We start from the raw sequence: 26,393 nt of genomic DNA on the forward strand, positions 1-26,393 counted from the left end.
CAGTTGCATATAATACCCAGTGCTCATTACATCATGTGCCCTCCTTAATGTCCATCACCAAGTTACCCCATCCCCCAACCTGCCTCCCCTCCAGCAACCCTCAGTTTGTTTCCTAGAGTTAAGAGTCTCTTATGGTTTGTCTCCCTCTCTAATTTTGTCTTATTTTATTTTTCCATCCCTTCCCCTATGTTCATCTGTTTTGTGTCTTAAATTCCACATATGAGTGAAATCATATGATATTTGTCTTTCTCTGACTTATTTTGCTCAACATAATACCCTCTATTTCCATCCACATCTTTGCAAATGGCAAGATTTCATTCTTTTTGATGGCTGAGTAATATTCCATTGTATATTCCATTGTATACCACATCTTCTTTAACCATTTATTTGTCGATGGACATCTTGGGCTCTTTCCATAGTTTGGCTATTGTAGACATTGCTGCTATAAACATCGGGGTGTGGGTGCCCCTTTGAATCACTGTATCTTTTGGATAAATACCTAGTAGTGAAATTGCTGGGTCATAGGGTAGCTCTATTTTTTAGGAACCTCCATACTGTTTTCCAGGGTGGCTGTACCAGTTTGCATTCCCACCAACAGTGTAAGAGGGTTCCCCTTTCTCCACATCCTCACCAACATCTGTTGTTTCCTGAGTTGTTAATTTTAGCCATTCTGCCAGTATGAGGTGGTATCTCATTGTGGTTTTTGATTTGTCTTTCCCTGATGCCAAGTGATGTTGGGAATTTTTTCATGTGTCTGTTGGCTATTTGTATGTCTTCTTTGGAGAAATGTCTGTTCATGTCTTCTGCCCATTTCTTGACTGGATTATTTGTTCTTTGGGTGTTGAGTTTGATAAGTTGTTTATGGATTTTGGATACTAGCCCTTTATCTGATAAGACATTTGCAAATATCTTCTCCCATTCTGTCAGTTGTCTTTTAGTTTTGTCGACTGTTTCCTTTGCTGTGCAAAAGCTTTTTATCTTGATGAAGTCCCAATAGTTCATTTTTGCTTTTGTTTCCCTAGCTTTTGAAGACATGTCTAGCAAGAAGTTGCTGCAGCCGAGGTCAAAGAGGTTGCTACCTGTGTTCTTCTCTACTATTTTGATGGTTTCTTGTCTCACATTTAGGTCTTTCACCCATTTTGAGTTTATTTTTGTGTATGGTATAAGAAAATGGTCCAGTTTCATTCTTCTGCATGTCACTATCCAATTTTCCCAACACCATTTGTTTTCTGAAAAGACTTTTTTTCCATTGGAAAATGGAAAAAAAGTCTTTTTTCTTTTTGCTATTTTTATTTTTTATTTTTTTGAATTATATTTTTTATTTTTTTATCATTATGTTATGTTAATCACCATACATTATGTCATTAGTTTTTGATGTAGTATTCCATGATTCATTGTTTGCATGTAACACCCAATGCTCCATGCAGAACATGCCCTCTTTAATACCCATCACCAGGCTAACCCATCCTCCCACCCTCCTCCCCTCTAGAGCCCTCAGTTTGTTTTTCAGAGTCCATTGTCTCTCATGGTTCATCAGAGGGGGAGATGAACCATTGGACATTCTTTCCTGCTTTGTCAAAGATTAGTTGACCATAGAGTTGAGGGTCCATTTCTGGGTTCTGTACTCCAGGGCTGATTTTAGCAAAAGTCCCAAAAGGATGCTATACTGTGTCTGGTTCCCAGAAATCCATGTGGATCTTCTAGGCTGCACTGTTCCCTTGCAGGTTGACCCGGATAGAAGATTTATATTCATGTTGGTTTCTATTCCCCCTTCAATATTACTGGAGTGTTATCTCTTAATGGGACTGCAAAATAGTTATTTTTGAGGTAGTATTAGGATGGATGCTTTGGTTAGTCAGTGCTCATTGGTCACATCTGCATTCTTGTGAACCTAATTTTTGTGGTTTTGCAAAATATTTAAGGCAACAATAATAAAAATCCTATCATATTCATCATTTCACTTAGAGTTCTTTTCTATGCATATGTGTAAGTTTTACATTGTAGTATATCATAACTGTTTACCACGTAGCTACATAATCATCATAATTATTACTTTGATAGCCACATTGGCATCCATCTTGTTAATGTGCCATCATTTACTTAACCTACATTTTCAACAGTGGGAGACTCTTTTTCCAATTTTCCCACTATTACAAATAACCTCTAGGTTATATATTTGTGCATATAGTTTCTCTCATTTTTTTAAGATTATTTCCTTAGGATACACTCCTTGAATGGAAACAGTGAGTCAAAGAATGTGAATTTTTAATAGTTTTTAAATAAATTGACATTATTTTTCCAGTTTACAATGCCATCAGCAATATATTAGTATTCTACTTTCATTACAACCTTATCAGTAGTATTATTATTTTATATTTAGTATGCTTAAATAGTACCTTACTTTTGTTTTTGCATTTTCTCCAAAATAGCAAGTTTTAATCAACCATTCGCTTATAAATTTTGCATTCTCTCATATTTTGAAAGGCCTAGGTAGTTTTTTTTCTTTTTTTAACATCAAGAACTCTTGGCTATCTTAGTCTCCCATTGCCAGACAGTTTTGTGTATCAAATAAAGCAAATGTCGATATTTTTCTAACAAAACATTCAGTGGCACTCCCATATTAAGTAATAAATGAGGACCTGTATATAAGGAACTATAGGGAGGACTCAGATAAAATAATAGGAAAATTATAAAATAAAGAGTTACAAAACCCAGGAAGACATATCTGCACCAGCATTCCCAAAGTCAAAAGCAAGGTTGCAATGCAGGTCAGACTGGTCAGACTTTGAAGACTTTCTCTGTCCCTGACCTGCTCCTCAGCCAGTCTCACTTTTCAAATAGCAAACTCAGGAGCTCCAGCCATACTGCTTCCAACATTTCCTTCTAAGTTTTATCCCAGGAAAGCTGCCTGATAAATAAAACCACCATTGTCACACACACATACACACACACACACACGCCTTCATACCAGATCAGGTAAATACATGAAACTCCATAATGTAGGAAATGGTTTCCCGAATCACAGACCAGTGAGGGATGAATGCCAGTTCCAGAGATCTGATTTTGCCCTGCCTTCCAGGCAACTTTGCCAGTCCCTGCGATGGATGTCTTCCATGCTCTGCCAAATGGTGGAAGGACATTCCAAGAATACAAACCACCATAAATCTGTCCTGGGGTTGAGTAATTTTATCCCTGTTGGGGACTTCTCTTTGACCTGAGGATGTCAGAGTTCGTTTGAGTAGGATAATTGCTACATACCAGTATCTGGGAACATAAAGAAATGACTCACTGCGTTTTTCCCTTTTCCTCTTACAGCCTCAATCGAGGGTTCTCCATAAACATGGTTAGCCTTCCAAGCTGCTGTCCTGCCAGTTGATATGAACGTGGCCTGTTGTTCACAGAAAGACTAACTCATGGCATTGCCAGAAGATCTCCATGGAGCACTGACAGAGTAACCAGATTAACTGAAAAAACACCCATTCAGTCAAGATCATGGGCTTTGGAAAATCTTAGTTTGCTGTGGATTTTTAAAATGAGGTGCATAATATACAGTGCCAACTTGTTCCAAGTGGTCATTGGCAGACCATTAGCTGGAAAATTGCTTCCAGTTTTCATCACTGTGCATAACTGATGCTCCCTTAGGGGAGCTGTCTGTGCCCTTCACTAGAAGTCCTATTTTAGCATGGCAACTACTGGATTATTTTATTATGTGTGCAGATGGCATGATGTATTAGAAAAAAAAATCACAGCAGTTCTGCAATCTCAGTGGAAGCGTTCATGATATTCTGCCCTGGTAGGAATGTAAACATGTCTTGATTATGTTAGTTATGATGTCTAAAGGTATTCTGTCCAACTCTTAAGCACTTTACATGAGAACACGACACCAAAACCAATCAGCATATTCAGTACACGTGGGAAAACAAGTATTCTCTCTCTTTTTTTTTTTTCTTTTATAAATCTTGTCCTCTTTCTGGCTCAGACTGTCCAAGACAAACTCCACTCCTGGCATATCCCCAGTCATCTGTGGTAGATTGGTGACAACATGGCCATAATACTGTTAGACTTAACCTGTTGATACTTTACGCAACCAGCTGGATTTCTTGCAGTGCCAAAGGGGAGTAGAAGTGGGCTGGTGGTTGAAATATCTTAGCTCTTGGTTTCTGGTACTGGGGCACAGCTTAGCACATCCACATGCAGACAAACACAGGCGGCTTCTAGGTGGCCAGTGTACATAGTCACTCCTTCTATAGAAGAGTGTTTTCAAAGAACAAAAGGGGGTGGGTTTTTAATCAAAGACCATGGTGGGTTGAGGGTAAGGGCAGCAGAGTGCAGGTTTCCCGTGTGGTCTGACTTTACAACTTCAGAAAACTTTCTAGGTCAAGTTTAAATCACAGCTCTCTGAAGAGGGGAAATAGCAAGCGTCCCCCTGCGAGCCTGAAGAAGGAAAAGGGCCCAATCCACACTAGGTTCCTACCTCAGTAGAGAACCTACTAGTCCCCTTTAATCCTTTCTGGGATTATATCCACAATTAATTATTTCTTTTTTACTATGTCTTACAGCAAAGCACAGTCCTGGGAAACCGGTCAACCCAGCTATTGCTTGTCTTTGGGCATTAGAGAGATACCCATATTGCCTGACCCTACGTAATGCTTTAGCTTGCCCCACCCCACCGGGAATATAAACTTGGCTGAATCAAAAATTCAGCAAATATGGTCTGGGTACCCACAGTCCCAATCTGGGCCTGACAGGTATCAGGCTTTTCTTTAAATATGCATACCAACCCTGCGACCCTGCCAGCACAAGGACGTTTGGCCATTTTAGGGGGGTCTCTATACATGCACTCATAGTCTGCTCTCCCCTGGGGGGGGGGTCTCAAGAAATGCACAGCACATTGGAAAATGCCCCCACCTGAGATCTGGAAAGCTGATAGGGGAAGGGAAAGAAATGTGAGGCAGGTGAGTCACCTCGTAGGATGACTCCCCACAAACCTGTCAGGCTGTGTTGCCAGAGAAGGGGGGCTTCCGAGGGAACTTGGAGGGGTTTCAGTCACCACCAACATCTGGCCTTTTGACAGGTCAGCACCAGGACCATCAGGCTCTCACAGACCATAATTTTTTACAAATCCAGAATTAGGCGGCCAAACCCTGGCTGCCAATGCCCCTAAAGATAACATTCTGATCTCTCCTGCCCACCTCCTGAGTTTCAGTTCCGACAGCAAGGCTTCCTTCTTCTTTGATCCTTCTTTTATTTAGCAAGGCTTTGTTGAGCACCTACTATGTGCCAAGCATTGTGTTGGGGTAACAACAGAGTGTGAGGCCGACTCTCCGTGCCCTTCTGAAAGCATATCTCCTCTCCCACAAACGCTGCCCCCATCCCAGCTTTTCCACAATGAAAACAGAATTCAGACACCTGAATTCACCCCTGGCCAGAGTAACCTCACAAAATGCACATGGTGGCAGGCAGTTCCCTTGGCCGAGGAAGGAGACAGTAGCATCAGGCCACATGTTTGCATCCTTGTGTACAGCCAACCCTTCCCGGGCCCAGACTTAGCTGGTAAGAGCCTCCCAAAACAGCTTTCAGTTGCGTTCCTGGATATTCACCCTGGTCATCTGTATTCCCCTCCTGGGGAATGACCGCTGGTCATTATGCTGGATTCTCTGAAGCTCCAGTTCTCAAAGGAGTCCTGGGGACCCAGAATAGGGCCTCCGGAGTCCATAAGAACTCCTGTCAGGAGCTGAGATACTGTAGCTGGGAATTAACTGGTTTATGAATTCAGAGTCATTCTGAGACTACGGCTAACCACCTTGGGAGACTGGACATGCCTTATGGTACAGATGGTCATTAAATGATGGAGGTTCAGCCTTCCTTCCTTTGGCTTTCACAAAATATGTTCTGAACAATTAAATAAGTAGAGTTTCCTAGTCTTTTTTTTTTTTTTTTAGTCAAAAGTGTACTGACAGATTATTAAAAGGTGATGGGCAAGAGTGGAGATGGGAAAAGGCAAACCTGAAGACCCATGAAAGAACCCAGTTGAAGATGGCGTCTCTATAAATGCCTTAACTCCTGGCACACCAGGTATTTGTGTATGAGCTTCGACGTGTTTTCCAAACTGTCAACCTCATTTTGAAATCATTTGGGGGGATGGTTTTGGAAACATGGTGGCATAAAAATCTGAGCAGTCAGTTGCTAAACCAGCAAAATGGAGAAATGACTTGCTTCACAGCCTTTGGGTTCTTTGTTCCGTGTTGATCCACAATTTCCCCATCATTACTTCCTGCTGTGCTGCACCTTCTTCCCAAGATTGGGAAGTGGAGGAAATTTTACCTCCCAGAAGTTCAGGAATGGCTGTGGGGAGTTTTGTTTAAGGAGGCAGCGGGAGACCAGGAGGTAAGGGATAAATATTTTGATGTCTAAGGGCTATAAACTGTTGATGCTTACCTTTTCCTTTTACTTAAACCTCTGCTACACCTTTTATTGAAAGGCTGACACCCACACTTGTGCAGGAAAGACACTCTTGGGAATGAACAGAAATGAATAATTATCAGACTCTCTGGGGTGCCAAGGGGATTAGCTTGTTTCAGCTTCAGAACTGAATTTAAAATGCAGAGCATCGGTGGTTCTGCTAGGGTGAAAAGCAAATCACTTCAGTAGTTTAAGACATACCTAGGGGATAGAGATCCTATAAACTTTCTCATGGGTAATGGCATCCCTTCAGACCCCTGCTCAGGCTCTATGAGCTGTGTAACTGCACATTTGACTTCTACCTCCAAAGTAGGGGAAGCAACCCCAAGTTCTCTCCAAAGCCACTTCTAGTTGCTCAGACAGAGATTAACAGTCCTTATTCTGAGGGAATTCTGCCATTTTTTAACACTCAAGGGGAAAAGGAGTATCAACCGTACTGAAGAATATAAACTAAGGATAGAATCCTCTAATGGATTTACCCTGGTGTTATTTGCAAAGGTTTTCTTTGTCTGCAAATGTCACCTGATTGATTTTGGAGAGGAACAATAAAAGTCTCTCTGAAGAAAAGTTTCCAAGACCCCCTTAGCACTTTAGCTTTACCCAAACCTCCTCTTCCCTGTGCCATTAGCAGCTTCATTCTTTGTGATGTTTTCCCCTACGTTCTTTGGAGTAATTTTGTTACTTGACAACTAGACTTAAGATTGCCATAGACTCTTTAAAATCTAATCTTTGAAAATGACATAAATTCTTTTATGCCTTAAAAGCTGTTTTTATTCACCTCTCCCACAACCCCCTCCACCCCACTCTTTTGCTTTGTTGGGTTTTTTTTCTTTTAATCTCTTCTTTTAACGCAATTCCTTGGGTAGATTTTGAGTATTCTATAAAGAACTCAAACAGAAAAACTTAGCCATCCCCTTTTTCCCCAGCACTAATAATTCCTGCCTCCACTTGATCTTAGTTAAGGCTTGCTGCCCAAACAGCAGTGGGCTGTGGATTCCCATCTCTAGGGAGTGACCGGTCAAAACTGCTCATCAAAACAGAACCCATGAGATTATGAGGGAGGACAGACCAGGAGATGCTTCTGCTCAGGGCACAGCTGGGGACTCGATTTCAAAGACAAGGAGGTCCTGCTTCTTTGTTTCTTTAGATCTGCATCTCATCCTGTAGCCAGAGACTATCTTATGAATTCTGCTTTATCAAATTGCATGATTCCTGGTGCCACTGCACAGCTTCAGGTCAAACAGAACCCCATTTCCATTATTTTGCTCTAGTACTCTTGTGGGGAGACAGGGATATTCTTTTGACAGTGAATCAGCTGTGGGAAGCGTGAGGAAAAGTTGGCCCTGTGCACACGGAGGTTCTGCCACACCTTAATAAAAAGAACAAAATAGATCCTTCCCTGGAGATTCTCATGTAGGAAGGTGGCCAGAGGGATGGTATCAATGCTGGTTTTCTTCTGGCCATCATCTTGGCCCTGCAGGGAAAATTCGGGGGTGGGGTGCAGAGCACCATTTCTAAGATCTAAAAATTTTAAGATGAAATTCACCTATAAGATAAATGTAAAGGGGAAGTGCCAGTGAGGATGGGACCAGTTTTAGACCTCCTGCCCAACAGCACAAAGACTGACAAATGACTTCCCCAGAACAGCAGAAAATGGGTGTAAAAAGCTTTGTAAGATTGGAGTTTTGAGCACCACATGGGGTGATTTTACAATCTTGAAGAGCCCCAAGCATTCTTACTTCAGAGCCTCCCTTCTCCAATTACATCAAGCACGAAAAGGCACCAACAACATACACCTAATAAAATTTCAAAGTAACCCTATGACTTACACCAAATTGCAGTTGACTGGTTGACATAATGTTAAGTGTTGTAGATACATTCTCTGTGATTATACAATATTCTTTTCATATTTCGGAGCCAGTGGTTCAGGGGTTTCATTTCTTTAACAGCTTGTTTTGTTGCTGTTGTTCCAAACCTCCAACATTTCCAGGAGCCTTAGTAAGGCTCTTAAACCCAGGCCTTTTTGCCTCCAGTGCAGAGTGATAGAAACAGCCCTACTGACGTGAATGATGCGGAGACTGTTATATTAATCCAGTTGGAGATGCTAACACCCAAAACAATGAAGACACTGAAGACTGCTGGTTGCTTTCTGCATTGCTTAGAACCTTTTAAATGTCAGTTGTTTGGATCAAAGGGTATAAACGGGCTGTGCTCCATGTGGCTTTGCCCTGTTAGCACACACAGTGATCAAGTGTGGAATTCTAAGCTGGGTTGATATGCAAGAGCTCACAGATCTGTTTGTGTGGTTGTATTTAAATATCACCCTCCCCAAATTCTATAAAAACGTATTCAGGAGCTTTACTCTGTAAAAAAAAAAAAAAAAAAAAAAAAAAGAATTCTAAAACAAGAGACTCTTACTAGGTCATTATTTCTCCTGTGGTGGGGGAACTGATTTTGTGACACAACTTTGAAGAAATACTTGCTTCCCATTAAATGCGAGTGTCTGGTGGTTGCTGTGTTCCACAAATTGATGGTGGCCCTCTCCCATTCCACAGAGGAAGCTGGCCTGGCCTCCCCCCAAAATAGCACAACAACCATGAAGACACCTTTTGAAGCTCTGGGTAGTCTCCCTATTCATGCATAATTTCAAGAATATGATTTGGACTGAGCCCTGCCATGGTCTTTGGTTATGTGACCCCTGAATCAATTCGAATTCTTTATATATATATATATATATATATATATATATATATACACACACACACACACACATATATTTCCAGTATTTTTTATTGACCACCATCAACTGCATTTAGTGCGTTTGCATTGGGAGCTGCCCGCTGACTCAGTGGCAGCTTTGAACAGTTCCCATACCTATTTCCCATACAGGAGAGGACCAAGAATGTTTTCCCACACACCAGCTGCAGAAGTTTGGAAGTGTGTGACCAAATTCTTTTTCACATCAACAGGCCTCTGTTTATAGGAGGTAAACTTAAAGAGAATTGGGTCGGGTTGAGAGGTGGGGAGGGGCTGGGGGGGGCATATAGTGGGGTTTGAACACTGGAACTTTTGTCTTTTCCATTGTAATGCAACTCTCAACTCCAATTACCAGAAAGAGAAGCATTACCCTCTTCAGTGAGTGTTGGTCCCCCCCACCCCGCCCTCCAGAGTCGTTGGGCTTCCACATGCTTAAACTCACATGTAGGCAATTCGAAGGCTCTCAGGGCTCAGAATGGTTTGTAGACCACTACCTTTGCTCAGCTAGTAGAAAAATGCTATCCCTACAAGGCCATGCTTGAGGAGACCGTGGCTTGGCTAGTGAAGTTCAGACTGCATTGAGCTGAATAACGTTAGGCTCTGGACTTTGCACTGCAAGTCTGTCATGACTGGCATGGAAGCAACTAGTCTGCTGAAAAGCCAAGCCAGCACAAATATTTTGAAACTAATTCCACTAAAACTCTTGTGCCATTAAACCATGCTACTGTAGTTCCAATTAATCCAACTCTTTAATATCATTAGCCACTAAATTAAATAGCTGTACCCAAAACTTTAGAAAAGATCAATATGGTAACAAAATTACATATTAGCAGTAAAACATACCTGAGAAAAGAAAATATTGATCTACTGTGGTTTATACTTGAGTTATTCTTAGGCCTTTGTGGATCTGGCACTGCTCTGAGAAAGGGGAAGAAAAGGTTTTGAATTCAAGAATACTTGGATTCAGTAGAAATTGCCCATCTCTCCGGGCTTCTGCTCATCTGTCCCACTTCAGCAGACGGGGTGGTTTGCAGGCTAAAATGAGCTAAGGGGAGGTGTCCCGTACCACTAATATAAAGCACAGTGACCTGGGCTTTAATTGTGAGCCCTTTCTCTTTATGATTTTTCCTCGTAGCTGGTATTCCTGAGAGTCCATCCTGGGATTAGAAAAGAAAGAATGATAAGAAAGTAAGAATCAGCATCTTGCATACACACACAAGCTTTTTCTAATACAGGGGAACTGGTCTGCAGAGCCCATGGCCTAGGCGCCCGTGTATCTCCACTTCTCTGCTTCTAAAAGGCTTACCATCGACCTAGCCAAGGGAGAGAGCCTCAGGTTTGGCTTACTGCAGGGGAAAATCACTGATCTCTGGGTTGGGGAAGACCAATGAAAGTGTGAAGTTGACAAACTGAGGGTCACGGGAAGCAGAGAGCCACATGGAACTTTGTTGATGAGCTACTGTATGTTAGTATTTGTCCTAGGCAAGAAAGAGGAAGAAAAAAATGGAAGGCCAGTATTCTCAGTAGGGTATGAGGGGGGAAAAAAATCTCATGAAAAAACTGGTTCACGGTTTTACAAACACTAACAAATGTAGCTATAAAAGCACATTTCATAATACAAAAGCCTACATAGAGGGTAGAAATTTTTATAGCTTCCCTAAGTGAGTAGTTAAACCAGCAGTCTAAATTCTCTTAGTCCCCAAAGAGTGGTTAATTAAATAAGTATTTTCCTTATCCATTGCCCACATCTGTGGGTTTTTTGTTTTTTGTTTTTTTTTCCTCTATGCACCCTAGAGAAACTCCCAGGACTAGGCTTAGGAGGACTCAAGCAAGTTACGTGGTAAAATCAGAGTGCCTTTTCTGTTGGATGCTCACTTTGGTTCCCTGGATTCCCAGGGCATACAATGTTTAGAAACTTTCTTCTCTAAACATAAGAATTACTGTGCACCACAATCTTGAACCAACAATTTCCACATCTTAAGCAGCTATCAACTTGCCAGTTCCCTCTGGGTCTCCTTTATATTTTCTTATAATGTTTCTGTTTGGGGTTGTCGTCAAAAAGAGTTGGGGGGCATGATTCTTTTTAAATTGATAGAAATGAAACTGTACAGATTTTTGCCCCCTTGTATCTGTGAGCATGATCTCTATTGGGCTTGAAAATTTGCTTTATCATTTTGTATATTGGACTATTTTGTATTCAGCATTACTTGATTCCTTATGTGCATGGCAATGTATTAAAATGTGGGATTTCTATTACCGTGTAAAAGCATTTTGATTCTGATTTTCAACGTATATCCTTAGAAAAAAATTACATTAAACTTTTTATTTCTGTTTTCTTCAGCTCATCAGCTTTGCAGAAGGAAAAGAAAAGTTAACAGCATTTCACTTTCCCTGTGTTAGCTAATGATGCAATTCATGGTGGAAAATTGTCCTCAATTATGCTGTGTTTCCTGGAGAAATAATATATGTGAAATGAATTGGTGGCCTCCCTCCAGCTCCCAGCACACAGAATTCCCCCAGCAACAAATCGCACCAGCGTGATTGCTGTTACTGTTGAAGGCTTTAGTGTTGAGCACAGCCAGGCAAAAGACCCAATTCTCTTCGTCTCCAGATATGGTAACACCCTGGAAAAAGATGGAACAACAGATCTTGGCCCACCAATTTGCTCTCATCCCAGAGAGTCTTAAGTGCTTATAATAGCATGATTGATGGCATTCCCCAGCGCCTCTGGTGCCCTCTGTCTCAGGGAATGACCAACTAGAAGCTATCTGTATTTTATCAGTAGAGATACTGACCTTCAAAAACACCTGCCCAAGAGGTCTGGGGTCCGAAACTAGTTCTCCGAAACAGATGTGGCACAGCTAGCTCTGCATTTCAGCACACATCTGGATACACTCCAGTCTTGACCACGTATTGAAAGGATACTGAACATTTTTTCTCGAATTAAAAAAAAAATTCACTGAATAATACAATGTACCAAATAAAAACAACAGACCATTTTACCTGCTTTAAACTACCATTTTCACCCTTCCTTTTCTCAAGGAGACATCCTAATGAGTACTTATAGCCACTGTGAGTTTACCGAGTATGATGAATTGCTTCAACTTGCACCACAAACACTTCTTTCCCAGAAAGGAAAAGGCACTTATAAGTTGCATGATAAAGAAAGGAAACACCCATTGCCTTTTTTATTACATGTTTACTGTGAATATAGTTTTGGGGGTTTTCATCTTCCCCCACCCCCACCAAAACAGTTTTCCAAAAGTAAAACCTGTGATAATCTTTTAGGTTGGCTTACTGACTCAATGTGTCAACCTTCTAAATCTGCCTTCGCACCTTCTAACTCTAAAAGCACCATCTTCTGCCACTTTTAATTCACACAGATTAAGAACATGGAAAATGGGGCAACATTTCATCATTTAACCTCTTGAGAAGATGGAGAACTAGAGCCCCCAAACCCAAAGTTCTCTTTTTCTTGACCTCTCTTGGATCATTTCTGACCATTCTCTCTCTTCTATTTGTCTCTCTTCCCACTGTCATCCTTTTTCTCTGCCTTTAACTTCCTGCCCTCTTTCCATGTGCTTGTTTTGATTCTTTCTTCTACCTTACTTTCCTCTCCATCTTATCTCCTTCTCTTTCCCTTTCTCGAACCCATCTCCATCTCTCTCCTCCCACCCATTTTACCCTTCTTCTTTCTTTTTCTCCCTGTAAGTAGGGCATTCATCTTCTTGGTATTTGTATCCCCATCTCTTGGTACATAATAGTTGCTCCGCAAAGGTTAGGTTTCGGTGAATTAAACTTGGTGTTATGTTCTTCCCAGCTTATTTCCCTCCTTCCTACTGAGCCCAGCAAGCCATGCTAACACTCCAATAAGCCAATTAACTCAGAGTAATAAAGACTGAAGCCAGGTGTAGGCAGACTCCCCAAGATACCATTTTGCCAGTACCAAGAAAAGTTTCCCTGCCATCTCAGTGTTTGGGGAACTCATACTTGCCTGGGCAAACATGGTGGCCATATTTGGATCAAGTATAGTGATGTCATGAGAAGCTCAGTTGGAGCCACCAAAATTATTTACTGCCCTAAGATTCTTCAGAATCTTATACAATCCCTCCATGAGACCTAGTACATGTATACTGCAGTGCTGGATATTTTGTCTCAGAGAAAGTTATCCCCGGCTGAGGAGGCTTCTTATGGTAATTATGAAATCACAAACATTATTAGCACTTTCCCCTTCACATATATCTATTTTTATGGCATATATGTACGCTGAAAAATAGCTTTCCATTACCTTGCCTGGTTTTGTACATATATTGAAAAATCAACTAAAAATTAGCTTTAAGAAAGGCAACCACATTCTCCTGTTTTTGTATGGCACTGGGGATGTGTAAGGTGGGAGGGGATAATGAAAACTGCATACACTTGTTTCACAAATGAACATGCCCCCATTCTCATGAGAAATGGAAAACTTGCTGGGCTCCTATTTTTCTCTTGCATCTCTATCCTTTGGGAATGGAATCTGAATATTCTTAGGTCCCCCCACTGCCCAGTTTCTGCTGGGAATTCCAAGAGGGTAATACAAATATATCTGAAAGCATTTCCAGATTTTACTTGGTCCTTCACGAAACTTCCAAAGTGGAATGTGTGGGTGTTGGTATGGGTATGTGTTACACAGAACATATCTTAAAAGTCCTTCTCCCCATCTATGCAGCCCTCATCATCCATCCGAAGGCAGCTGCCTCCCTTCCTTGTCCCAGACCTTTCTCTCTCTGCCACTCTCAACTCCTAACCAAGAACTCTCCCAGCCACCGGACGTTTCTGGTTCTCACCTCCTTCTACACCCTCTTTCCTTCTATCTCCATACTTCTCTTCTAAATATCAGCCCTTTTCCATGTGATTTCCCCATTATTGCCTCTCCAGCTCTGCTTTTCTCTACCTATTACCCTGATTCCACCTCACAAAAGCTAGTAAGCATTGGATTTTTTTTTTTAAGTGAGCAGGGGAGGGGAAAATATGATAATACAATATTTTTATTTATAATTTTCTTTATCAGTTTTTTAAAATAAGTCTTGCCCAGAACTGTAGACTAGATCAAAAAACAAAGGATAACAGAAGGGTAATGCAGTTGCCATTGATGGCTCAAATTCTACCTCCAGAAAGTAAGTCTGATGGGGCTTGAAGTCTTTTTTTGTTTATTCCTTTAATAAATGTAGATGGATCTTGTGCTATTTGTCCTATGTGCCAGGAACTGTGCATGGTGCTGGGCTAAGTGTTGGTGACTCAGAGATAAATGATATTTCTTCCTGCCCTTAAAGATTGTACATCCTAAGAGAAATAAGGAGCTCAACATATCATTTCTTCTTTAAGAATCCCTTATTAAAATGCGAGTATCTCTGGAACGGTAACTTAAACCCCACTCATTTTCAGATGCTGGGACTGGGGAGAGATGGAAAGTTCCACAGTCAAGTAAGCTCTGAAAATATGATTTATGTACTTTACCCCACTCCTAAAGACATATGATACCCATTAGCATATTAAAGGCTCTGAGAAGTCTTGCAGGAAACAATCATATACATTTGTTCAGTGCAATATCTTCCAAATTCCTTCAAGCATCAATATTTTCCCTCAGAGAATACTAACAACACATAGAACAAGCACTTTTGGAAATGCTGATCTGTGCCAATCATTCACTTGACAGTAATATGTTATTTCAACCAGGTGAGTGCGAAGGCCCTCAAAAAATAAATGGTGCAAGAGATGGGGTCCCAAGTGAGTGATGAAGGGGCCAGAAAGTGGGCTAAAAATGAACTTGCTAATGTGTATTAATAAAAATAATTACAGGGTGCCTAGGTGGCTCAGGTTAATCATCCAACTCTTGATCTCAGCTCAGGTCTTGATCTCAGGGTTGTGAGTTCAAGCTCCACATTGGGCTCTATGCTGAAGGTAGAGCCTACTTAAAAAAAAGTAATAGTAATAATTATAGAACAACACCGTGAGGCTATCATAGCCTAGGATCATCATCCATGAATGGGAGAGGGGAAACACAGTAGTGTGACCTGGACCAAGGCTCACATACATCTGGATTTTAATATTCTTTCTTGGAACAATAGGATTTTGGAACAGGTGGACTCCAACATCACTCCTAAGCCACACAATTTTAAGCCAAGCCATAACTTTGCCCTACCTTATTTCCAATTTTGCTTTTAAAGAGAAGTAAGCATACATTTAAAAATCTAGACACTCCAGTCCACTATACTTACTTTCCTTCTCAAGACTGAAAAAGACTTTCTTTTGGTGTGGGGGTGGGGCTCCTGGCTGCTTCAGTTAGTGGAGCTTGTGACTCTTCATCTCAGGGTTGTGAGTTTGAGCCCCACGCTGGGTGTAGGGATTACTTAAAAATAAAATTAAAAAAAATATATTTAAAAAAAGGACTTTTTATTGGGCGCCTGGGTGGCTCAGTCGTTAAGCGTCTGCCTTGGGCTCAGGTCATGGTCCCAGGGTCCTGGGGTCGAGCCCCACATCGGGCTCCCTGCTCAGCGGGAAGCCTGCTTCTCCCTCTCCCTCTGCCCCTGCTTGTGTTCCCTCTCTCGCCGTCTCTCTCTCTGTTAAAAAATAAATAAAATCTTAAAAAAAAAAAGACTTTTTATTTTATATAGTTTTGTCTCACAAGCATTATGCAAGATTTTCAATGGAAACAAGCTTGGAACACAATTTGAGCAACTGGGCAAGCACACAGGCCCACAGTTGGCCACTTCACCAGAATGAAAAGGTATTGATTTTGATTGGTTAAGCAAAAAATCTTTAAAAATTATTCCTAGACACAATGGACCTGGGGGGGAAAAAGGTCATTCAAAGAACTTGAAAAAAGAGTAAATGGTATCATATTTGACACCTTTGTTATTCTTCCTTTTATGACACCCTATTCAGAAATTAAATTAGGGGAGTTAGAGATTCAATTCAGAACTGTATTTTAAAGATGGATTTGGAGGGCACCTGGGTGGCTCAGTCCTTGGGCCTCTGCCTTCAGCTCAGGTCCCGATCCCAGGGTCCTGGGATTGAGCCCCGCATCAGGCTCCCTGCTGCACGGAGAGGGGCGGCGCGGGGAGCCTGCTTCTCTCTCCCTCCCTCCCTGCTTGTGTTTCCTCTCTCGCTCTCTCTCTGTCAAACAAATAAATAAAACCTTTAAAAAAGAAAAAAAAAGGATGGATTCAGAAAGACTCCCACTAACTCTTAAGAGAGAGTTCTGAAAGTTTCTGTGTACGACCGGGCGCGTGCACGTGTGTATTTGTGCGCATGCGTGCCGTGTGCACGTGTGTATGCGTGCGCGTGCACGTGTGTATGTGTACGCGTGCGCACGTGCACGTGTTCGTGTCCACGTAGTACATGGTGGAGCTAGGAGGCGGGAAGGAGGAAGAGATCAGGAGAGGTTCAAACGAAGGCGTGATTCTGCTTAGGTCAGATTGACTACCTCTCTAATCCTGGGCAAGACAGGTAAATTCCCGCCCTTTACATTTGCATTTTTCCTTTACATTTGTCTCTATTACATTCCAAAATCATTCAAATAGTCTTTTAAGTTTTTTAATATATTTTATTTTGAAAAACAAAAATTGTTATACTGAGAATCTGTCCTGACGAGTATGTGATAATTGCGTCTGAATTACAGTTTAATTGACAATAACAAAAACAAAAGCTGTATTGACTGAGTGCTCGCTATAGCTCAGACATTCTTTGTTTTACCTCATTTAATCCTTACTATGTTCTGTTAGGTATTTTTATTCCCTTTTAACAGTGAAGAAATTAAAGTTTAAAGGGATTAAATTCTGAGACCTGACCCTACAGCTAACGTAGCTATTTCTGACTGGGAAGCACAGAATCTCAACTGTTCGACATACCCACATTCACTGAGCATGTACCGTACACAAGGCGCCATGCTAGACAATCCCTTGTGCCCGTGTTCCTTGACCTCTTCAAGATCACAAGTGTTTTCAAAAATCTGCTGAGAGCTATGGAGGCTAAAAATGTACCCAACACACAAATTTGTACATTCATTTTCAGTAGGTTCAAGGATCTTCTGGACCCCATCCCATTGTAAGAACTGCCTTACTTGAAGAATGTTGTTCAGAAGGGGAGACACGTAAGTAAACAGGCATTAGATGCGTGGCCCTCATTTTGCATTTTCAAGCTTCTCGGTGCTTCCAAGGGTGTCCCAAAGACCAGCTAACTCCATCCTGGATGTAGTAGTAAAGGTACTGCTATTGCCCAGTTTCTGTCCCAGTGTGTGAAGTTGAAAATGTAATGATCCCATCTGTTAACAAAAATATTTTTCATTATTGCCCTTGGTAAAAAAAGGAAGCAAATAGACCCACTCTTTCGAAAGCTGATTCCAACATCTGTCCTCCAAAATCAATATTAATGTATTCTCTTCAAATTAGGACTTTTGATTTTCTGTGGATAACAAGAATATTAGCTATGCCTTTTTTGTGCCGTTTCTGTTAAAATTTTAAACACCTTTTTGTTCAATGTGTTGTTCAATTCAGCTGAGGTTGGGGGGTAAGATGTCTATTAGTAGGAAACCAAGTACACATCCTGTGTCCTCATATGGTATCATTTCAAATTTGTCAATTCTTTTCTTTATGTTTATATGAATGATTTTACTTATTCATAACCCATTTACTTCCACAAAGTAGTTGAAGCAATTCACAAGAAAATATACCATAAAATAGAAAGCTATAAATAAACTACAATCAGGATCAGAGAAACTGTAGAGCAATTAGAATATCAAGACAAGGATATAGGTTGTAGTCTATATACTTTGGCCATCATTATTAAAGAGGAATCATAAATTTCATGTCAACCTTGGAGGCAATCAAAGAGATCTGTTGCAGGATTTACAACATCCATAAAAATAAACATGGAGGTTGAGTGGAGAAGAATACGAAAGTTACATGAATTTTTAACATAAAACAGAAGAAATTGTACTCACTGCTTAGGGATATGCCTCTAACCCCTGCGAGTACAAGTGCAGTCTTTTCTGATGATGAGGGTGAAAAAAGTTGGTCAAGTACCACCTTGGGGGAAGTCAAATTTTCCTTCCCACATAAGCTTGAGAAAAATTTCTTAATGTATTTTTCTAGATGGGACCCTGAGTGAAGCAGTTGACAATGTCCCTATGGCATATGCAATAAAGGTTTTCAAATAGTTGCTTCTTAGGATGTCCCTCAAAGGCAATAAAGGACGCAGCAACTGTGTGCAACGCAGTGGAAAAAATTCTGTGGCCCAAAATCATGTGGTTTCAGTTTATGAGCTCATCAAATCTTAATACTACCTAAAGGATTGAGAATAAGGAATAAGCTAGAGCCCCTAGCAACCAACCTCTGTCATAACAGCATCATGTTTGGAAGGCTTGTCACATGGCAGGCACTTTAATGAATTTTTTTTTAAATTTTTATAATAACTCTCCAAAATATGGGCATTGGTCACGACTCTTTTGGTTGCAAGTGACTAAAGCCCAACTCAAACTACCTTAAGGAAAAAGAGAGGAAGGAAGGAAGAGAGAGAGAGAGAGAGAGAGAGATTTATTAGAGGGTGTCTAAAAGCCCCAGGCTAGATGGAGCTTGTGGGTCTCTCAGCATCCACAGAGGCTGTTTCTTGTCTGAGTGGGGAAAATGGCATCTCACAGCTCCAGGTTTCTCTTACACAACATCAACACCAGTCTAGAAAGGAGACTCTGATTAGCCATTTGGGGCTCTCTTGCCCATCCGTTGGCTCAGTCAGCATGTCCATGAGGATGTGGCCCTCTGATTGGCTGGCCCGTGGGAGGGAAGGTGAGTCCCTACACTGACAACACCACAAGAATCTCCTGGAGTTAGAAGAGGAGAATTTCCCAGAAAGAATGGATGCAGGGCAGACCAAAATACCAGACAGACTCTGCCGTAGGTGTTATTATCCCCACTTTACAGGTGAGGAAATGGGGGCCAACAACATCAAATGGCAGAGCCCACATGAGATTGTAAATCCTGCCTTAGGCATAATTGGTCAGATTATGATGTGGTAACGAGAAATAAAACCCCAAATTTAATGTCTCAGTGCATCCAAACATGAGTTCTTACTCCCCTTAAAGGCCTGACTCAGACTTAAGTTTGGGGGGAGGCTCTGCTCCCCACAGTACTCAAGGACCCAGGCCAACAGTGAAGGTTCTAGCATCCAGAAGACCTGGATTCCAGGCTCATACAGCAAAGGAAAAGAGAAGCATGAAACACTCATAGCCATTGCTCACTTGCCAGGATGAGTCACATGCTTCTGCCTAACAGCAAGATAGTTAGGGAATGACTTGGGGGATGGGAAGGCTGGTGGTATGTACGTGGGTATTTGTGAGTATTAAATATCTCTGCCATTTAGGTCTATCTGACTCCAAACCTTTGTATCTTACCTATTGTACCTCGGTCATATATTTCTCAAATGCCACAGAAGCAAATGGGAGCAGTAAGAATTTCTGGACAGCCTCTCGCCTTAGCAGCCATGAATGAGAAAGGGATGGATATACTAGACCCTCATATGATCCTAAGAGAAAGGACTGAGAACACAGCAGGCTTATAAAGGCTGCTCAGCCTCCTGCCTTCCTTTCAGGAGCCACAGAGAAGGGGTTGGTGTGGTGACTGATTGCTCTGTCGGACTGCCCAGAGCCAGTCCAGCTAAGAGAGAGCTTCCTTCAGGCCGCCAGCTACGGCCTAAACCTCCAAAGCCATTGTGCTTTGAAGCTGCAGTTGTGTTTCTGAATTTAGCTCTTTACATGATTTGAATTCTTGTCTTTAGTGACAACAGCAGGCTGTGATGGTGGATGCAGGAATCCAAGGGCATCTGGATTAATCTGGAATAATCTAGATAAATCCTTGCCTTATTGGTACCCACTGTTTTAATCCCAAACACCTACCTAACCCCATATCTGCAAGAGCCAGACTATGAACCATGAACACCCACTTTGCCTCTTCTGGCCCCAACCAGAATCTGACTGAAGAGGTAGGTGGTATGAGGCCTCTTTCACCTGGACCCCACCTAAGAAGGACTTGGTCTTCAGAAGGTTCAGGAGGAAGGAAAGAGAAAAGAAGCTTTCTAGAAGACAGTGCTAAGAGAAAACAATGCTTTTAACTTCTTTGCTTCTCCTACTGCAAACAGTACCCCTAGTCCCGTGGCCACCACCTGAGATGTCCCCGGAGGCTTCATTATTGAGTGCCTCCCACTTTCACATAAAATATCTGTGGAGAGACTACTGACTCTCACCGATTATTCCAAACACTCCTGTACATTGTGCGGTGGTGAGACCGGCTGGCACCTATGAAGTGTCCACAGAAGTGACAATACTCCCTAGGCCCCTGGGGGAAAAGCAAGGAACAGCCAGTGTCTTCTTCCATCCGTCTCTTCCCAGCATCCGAGGCCACTTGGAGGCCACATGTGCCAGATGTGGAGAGATGCCCCATGTTATCAGACTTTCCACGTGCAAGAAATAAAATTTGATTGTGCAAGCTGAGATTTCAGGATGTGTCTGCTGTGGCCATTAGCGATCCTAATGCAATAGGAGAAATGCATAAAAAATCTTCATGTTTTAAAAAAACCATACAACAGGCTCTTTTGGAAGGTACTTTGTTCTGAAAGAGCTAATGCTTCGTATGTAATTCTTACCTGCCCCTCACTTTCTCAGGAGTCTTCTGTTACCTATTTCCAGCACTGTGAGCACTGTGCATGTGAGTTTCAGTTTTCTTCTTTTTCTTCCCCATTGAATACAGCGTCATTTGGCTTAAAATAAGATGTACCACTTTTGACGATGATAACGTCAATTCTGGTATTAACTACATTACACTTACCATGCTTACACATCTTCACTCTCATCTCAGCACACTTGCTGTTTCATTTTCCACTTACTTGTATAAAATAATAAGATAAAAAATAAGCACATATACAAAGGATTTCCTGAACACACCTGGCCATCCCAAACTCAACTGCTGGTCAACGAGAAGGGACCCGATGCGATGGCTTCATGTTTTCAGATATGTTTGAAAGTTTGAATTTAGCATAGGTCCAGGGCTTGGGGGCTTTGGAGAAGAGTGTCTGGCAGTGTGGTTACACCAGATGGGAGCTCATAGACCTGTAAGGATCTGCCTCCTGGGCTTCTGCGGGGGCCCTTCCTGCCTTGCTGCTCCCCACGCCTAGCAGGCTCACGTACCACCTCATCACCTAACTGTCTCTCTCTCAACATTCGGTTTTTTCCTGAAATGTCACATATGTGGAGAAGTCTTTTTTCATCACCCAGGTAACTGCTCTCCCACACAAACAACAACGAGAACAAAACAGCTATGTAGGATTTCGGGGGGACAATTGAGGCAAATTTCAATTTCATACCATATTAAATAATGTTAGTGTATATTATGACATTTTTTGAGTCATCGTGGCATTGCGGTTATACAGGTGAATATCCTGTTCTTGGGAAGTATTTGCTGGACTAAGTTACATGATATCTATAACTTACTTTAAAGGTTTCAACAAGAACAAACACATATGCAAACATAAAGACATGCACACACCTAGAGCGGGGAGAGAAGGCAGATGTGGCATAACAGTGTGGACTTAGGCAATGAAAAAAAATGGATGTTCATTGCATATTGTTATTTCAGCTTCTCCGTAGATCTGAAATTGTTCAAAAGAAAAAGAAAAAACAAAGAGTCTCCACTCCCACTTTCTATCCTTTGTCACTATGTTTTCTGTAGAGCACCTCCAACTCTCTGAAATCATGTACTTATTTATTTCGTTAATTATTGGATCTTTTTCTTCCACTAGAATGTAAGCTTCTGGGAGCAGATTTTTTTTGTCAGCCTGATAAACCAGTTTGCTCAAGCGCCTAGACCAGAGTAGTGCTCAAATAATAGATGTTAAATGAGTGCATGAATGACCCATGCAGATACCCTCGACCTATGCCATATCCCAGCCTCCTTAAGGACGAATCAGGGGAAATTGTATCTTAAACACCTCCAACCCCCCTGACAACCCAGGGACCCCCAAAACAACCAACCCATCAGCAAATCTGCTCTGAGTGTCCGCACTCAGGCCTGAGGAGCTACAAGAACAGGGAGATTTCAGTTTTAGTCGGAATATCACACAGGCCCACATGCAACAAAGATGACTGGGAGGGCCCTTTTCACTTTACCAAGGCACTTCAGCGACATTGCCCCACTGAGCCCTCAGGTAAATCCTACAAGACAGGTGAAATTCGTAGGGAACCAGAACACAGAAGGGCTTTCATGACTTGCAGGAGGTCCGACACTTTTCGTTGGCAGAGCTAAGATTTGAACCCTGCTCTCTTGACTCAGAATAGTTAGCCCTTTTCATCATATATCAGGCCATCCAAAAACATTACAGTTACTAATAGGTAACATTTCTAATTGCCAAATGAGTTACATATTCGTATATATATACATATATATGTATGTATATATATGTGTATGTATATACACACACACACATATACACACACACACATCAAAGGCGCATCCCAAAATAATTCATTACATAAAAGAAAACAGAGATTGCTTGTCTCAAAGGCAGACCCTTGCAATGTACAATGACAGCTGCTTATTTGGTCTTTGAGATGGAGGTTCTGGGGCACCGGGGCCCTGGTTTTGAGCTAAGTCTGGGTCCTTTAAGGCAAGTGCTGAATTCAGTTCCTTAATCCACCACCTGGCCCTTCTGCACTTCCACCTCCGTAAAGACAGTCACCCCATTATAGTAGTGGCCTCAGAGCTCTAACATCACACCCGGACAACACCTAACACCTTGGAAGCTGCACAGAGCCCAGTCTCAATCAATACTTGAATGGAAAGTGGAACCTGAAAAGAAAATTCAAGCATTGCAAGGAATAGTGCTGCTCACTCGGAAGGTTGCACTCTTAACCGTGAGTCAATTTGTCCCATTTGCCTGATAGGAAAGGGGGGGTGGGGGGCGGTGGTTAAAAGCATTATTCTGTCTTATTCAAGGAATGGAGAACCTGACTCCTAGGAGCCGTCACTTATTAAAAATCCAGTAGTACCTTCTAGTTAGACTAGAATACCTTTTGATCATGGTTCAACTCAGGTAATTACATTCCCATCCAAATTTCCATGGGTCTCCAATTAGCTCAAACAGACTTGCAGAATTTTTTTTTTTAAGATTTTATTTATTTTTTGACAGAGAGAGAGAGAGAGCGAGAGAGGGAACACAAGCAGGGGGAGTGGGAGAAGGAGAAGCAGGCTTCCCACTGAGCAGGGAGCCTGATGCGGGGCTCGATCCCAGGACCCTGGGATCATGACCTGAGCCGAAGTCAGACGCTTAAAGACTGAGCCACCCAGGTGCCCCAGACTTGCAGAATTTGCTATAAAATAGCTTAAGCTTAATCAATGCAGTGATCAAATATATATTTGATATTTTAGAAACCTATGTGGAGGAAACTGACTTATTATAAAGTCTACATTTAAGGTCTGTTTGGGGTGTTTTCCTTTCTCTTTTTTTAAAGCAACCTTGTTGCGATATAATTAATATACCATCATTCACCCATTTTAAGTCCACAATTCAATATTTTTGAATACATTCGCTGGGCTGTTCAACCATCTACCACAATGTAATTTTAAAACATGTTTTATTGCCCAAGAAAGGAACTCTGTACCAGTTAGCAGTCACCCCCCATTCCCTCCAAACTTCCCCTTCCTCTAGGCCTTGGTAACCACTAGGCTACTTTCTAACTCTATAGATTTGCCTGTTCTGGACACTTCGTATGTATGAAATTATATAATGTGTGACATTTGTAACTGGCTTCTTTCACTTAACATAAAGCCTTTAAAAGCTCGTCCCCTATTGTGGTGGGTCTCAGTACTTCATTCCTTTTTTATTGTCAGCCACCATGCCAGTGTATGGATATGCAACACTGTCTAGCCATTCACCAGGGGCTAGACATTTAGGTTGTGTCTACTTTTGACCATTAGGAATAACTCTCTTATAAGAATTCATCTACAAATTGTTGTGCGGACGTAGGCTTTTGTTTCTCCTGGGCACACACCAAGGCCTGAAACTGTATGTTCCAATTTTTCAGGACCTGCCAAAGTGGCTGAAGCTTTTTCCATTCCCATTCGCAGGGTGTGAGAGTTGCAGTCTCCCCACATCCTCATCCATACTTGTTACTGTGTGACTTCTTGGTTGCAGCCATCCTAGGCAGTACGAGGTGGTGTCTTAGTGTGGCTTTGATTGGCATTTCCTAGTGTCTGATGATGTTGAGTGTTTTTTCATGTGCCTATTGGTTATCTGAATATCTTCTTTGAGGAAATGTGTTTCTATCCTCTGACCACTTTTTAAATTTGGTTATTTGTCTTTTCCTTGAGTTGTAAGAGTTCTTTATGTATCTTGGCTCTAAGTCTCTTATCAGATATATGATTTGCAGGTATTTTCTCTCATTCCCTCTATTGCCTTTACACTTTCTTGATGGTGTCGTTAGCTGCACAAAAGTTTTAAATTTCAATGTAGTCTAATTTATCTTTTTTTTTCTTCCGTCGCTCATACTTTTGTTGTTCAGTTGGAAAAACTCACTTTTTCTCCTGCATTTTTCTCCTTTACTTTCGTATGACTACCACACTCACAACACTTCTGACACCAGATGTGTTGGGGGGGGTTTTCCACAGCAAACAATTCTCTGATGCTAGCTGGGTGTCCTACCATTCAATTCAATTCTGACACCATTGACCCGGAGATAGCATCAGATCCCACAGGCTAAGGCTCAGTCCCACAAGACTGTCCCCTCTTCAAATACCAGTCACAAGTTCAAGTTGTTACCTGTGCTTCTGAGTGACTGACCATAAATTGGAGATTCCCATGACCCTCTCCTTGGGTTCAGTTAATTTGCTAGAGATGCTCACAGAACTCAGAGAAACATCTACTTGCATTTGCTGGTTTTTTATAAAATATTATGATAAATGGGGCACCTGAGTGACTCAGTTGGTTGAGATCTAACTTCAGCTCAGGTCATGATCTCAAGGTCCTGGAATTGAGCCCCGTGTCAGGCTCCCCACTGAGTGGGGAGTCTGCTTCTCCCTCTCCCTCTGCCCCTCCCACTGCTTGTGTTCTGTCTCTCTCTCTCTCTTAAATAAATAAATAAAATTTTTTTAAAAAAAGATTATGATATATGATACAGGTCAACAGCCAGATGAAGAGATACATAAAGTGAGGTCTGCAAGAACCCCAAATGTAAGAACTTCTGTCCTGTGGAGTTGGGGTGCATCACCCTCCTGGTACATAGATGTGTCTTCCAACCTGTGTGTCCACCAACCACCCTGGAAGCTCTCCAAACCCTGTGCTTTGGGGATGTTTATGGAGGCTTCATTATGTTGGCATGATTGATCATTAATTCAATTCCCAGCCCCCTCTCCTCTTCCCAGAGGATCAGGGATGGGGTTGAAAGTTCCAAGCTTCTAATCATGGTTTGGTTTCTCTGGTGACCAGCTCTTATCCAGGAGCCCACCAAGCATTGCCTCAATAGAACAATAGATGCTCCTATCACCCAGGAGATTCCAAGGGATTTAAGAGCTCTGTGTGAGGAACCAGGGTCAAAGACCAAACATTAGAACCAAAGATGATCCTAGTGCTCTTATCACTTAGGAAATTACAAGAAGTTTTAGAAGCTCTGTGCCAGGAATGGGAAGCAGAGACCAATATATATTTTTCCTATTATTTCATAGCTGTCCTATCCAAGAAAATGTTGCCTAAACCAAGGTCATGAAGATTTACTCCTATGTTATTTTTAAAGACTTTTATAGTTTTAGCACTTACATTCAGATCTATGATCTGTTTTTAGTTCATCTTTGTGTATGGTATGAGGTGGGAGTCCAACTTCGTTGTCTTGCATATGGATATTTGGTTGTCTCAAAACCAATTGCTGAAAAGATTACTTTCTCCCATTGAATTGTCTTGACATCTGTGTTGAAATCAACTAACCAAAAATGTAAAGGTTGGGTTTATTTCTACACCAGCGTGCCTTACACATTCCCCTAAAAGTTCCAGTCAACTAAATTGGTTTGTTTTATTGTTTGGGAAATATCTGATGTGTTCCTAGAAAAGAGAATTTGCAAAGTATACATTGACCCAGAGAGTATGACTTCTTAAAGATGACT

At 41.6% G+C, this 26,393-nt stretch overlaps 1 protein-coding gene across 4 annotated transcripts in view; it reads left to right on the top strand.

Annotated features, from left to right (window-relative positions):
* Nucleotides 1–11,472, top strand: part of SAMD12 (sterile alpha motif domain containing 12) — a 345,023-nt gene extending 333,551 nt beyond the window's left edge. For 3 of the 4 annotated variants that reach the window (XR_004925952.2, XM_036120279.2, XM_036120281.2), the window contains one exon: nucleotides 3,316–11,472. Coding sequence is in view for 2 of the 4 variants with exons in the window: in XM_036120281.2 (XP_035976174.2) it covers nucleotides 3,316–3,338 (23 nt within the window). In the remaining 2 variants the exon portion in view is untranslated. Of the gene's footprint in view, nucleotides 1–1,022; nucleotides 1,072–3,315 lie in introns of all 4 variants that reach the window. The other variant, XM_036120274.2, reaches the window with a different exon arrangement.
* The last annotated feature ends 14,921 nt before the right edge of the window (nucleotides 11,473–26,393 follow it).

Source organism: Halichoerus grypus, chromosome 5 (assembly GCF_964656455.1).
Source record: "Halichoerus grypus chromosome 5, mHalGry1.hap1.1, whole genome shotgun sequence".
Taxonomy (NCBI): Eukaryota; Metazoa; Chordata; class Mammalia; order Carnivora; family Phocidae; genus Halichoerus; species Halichoerus grypus.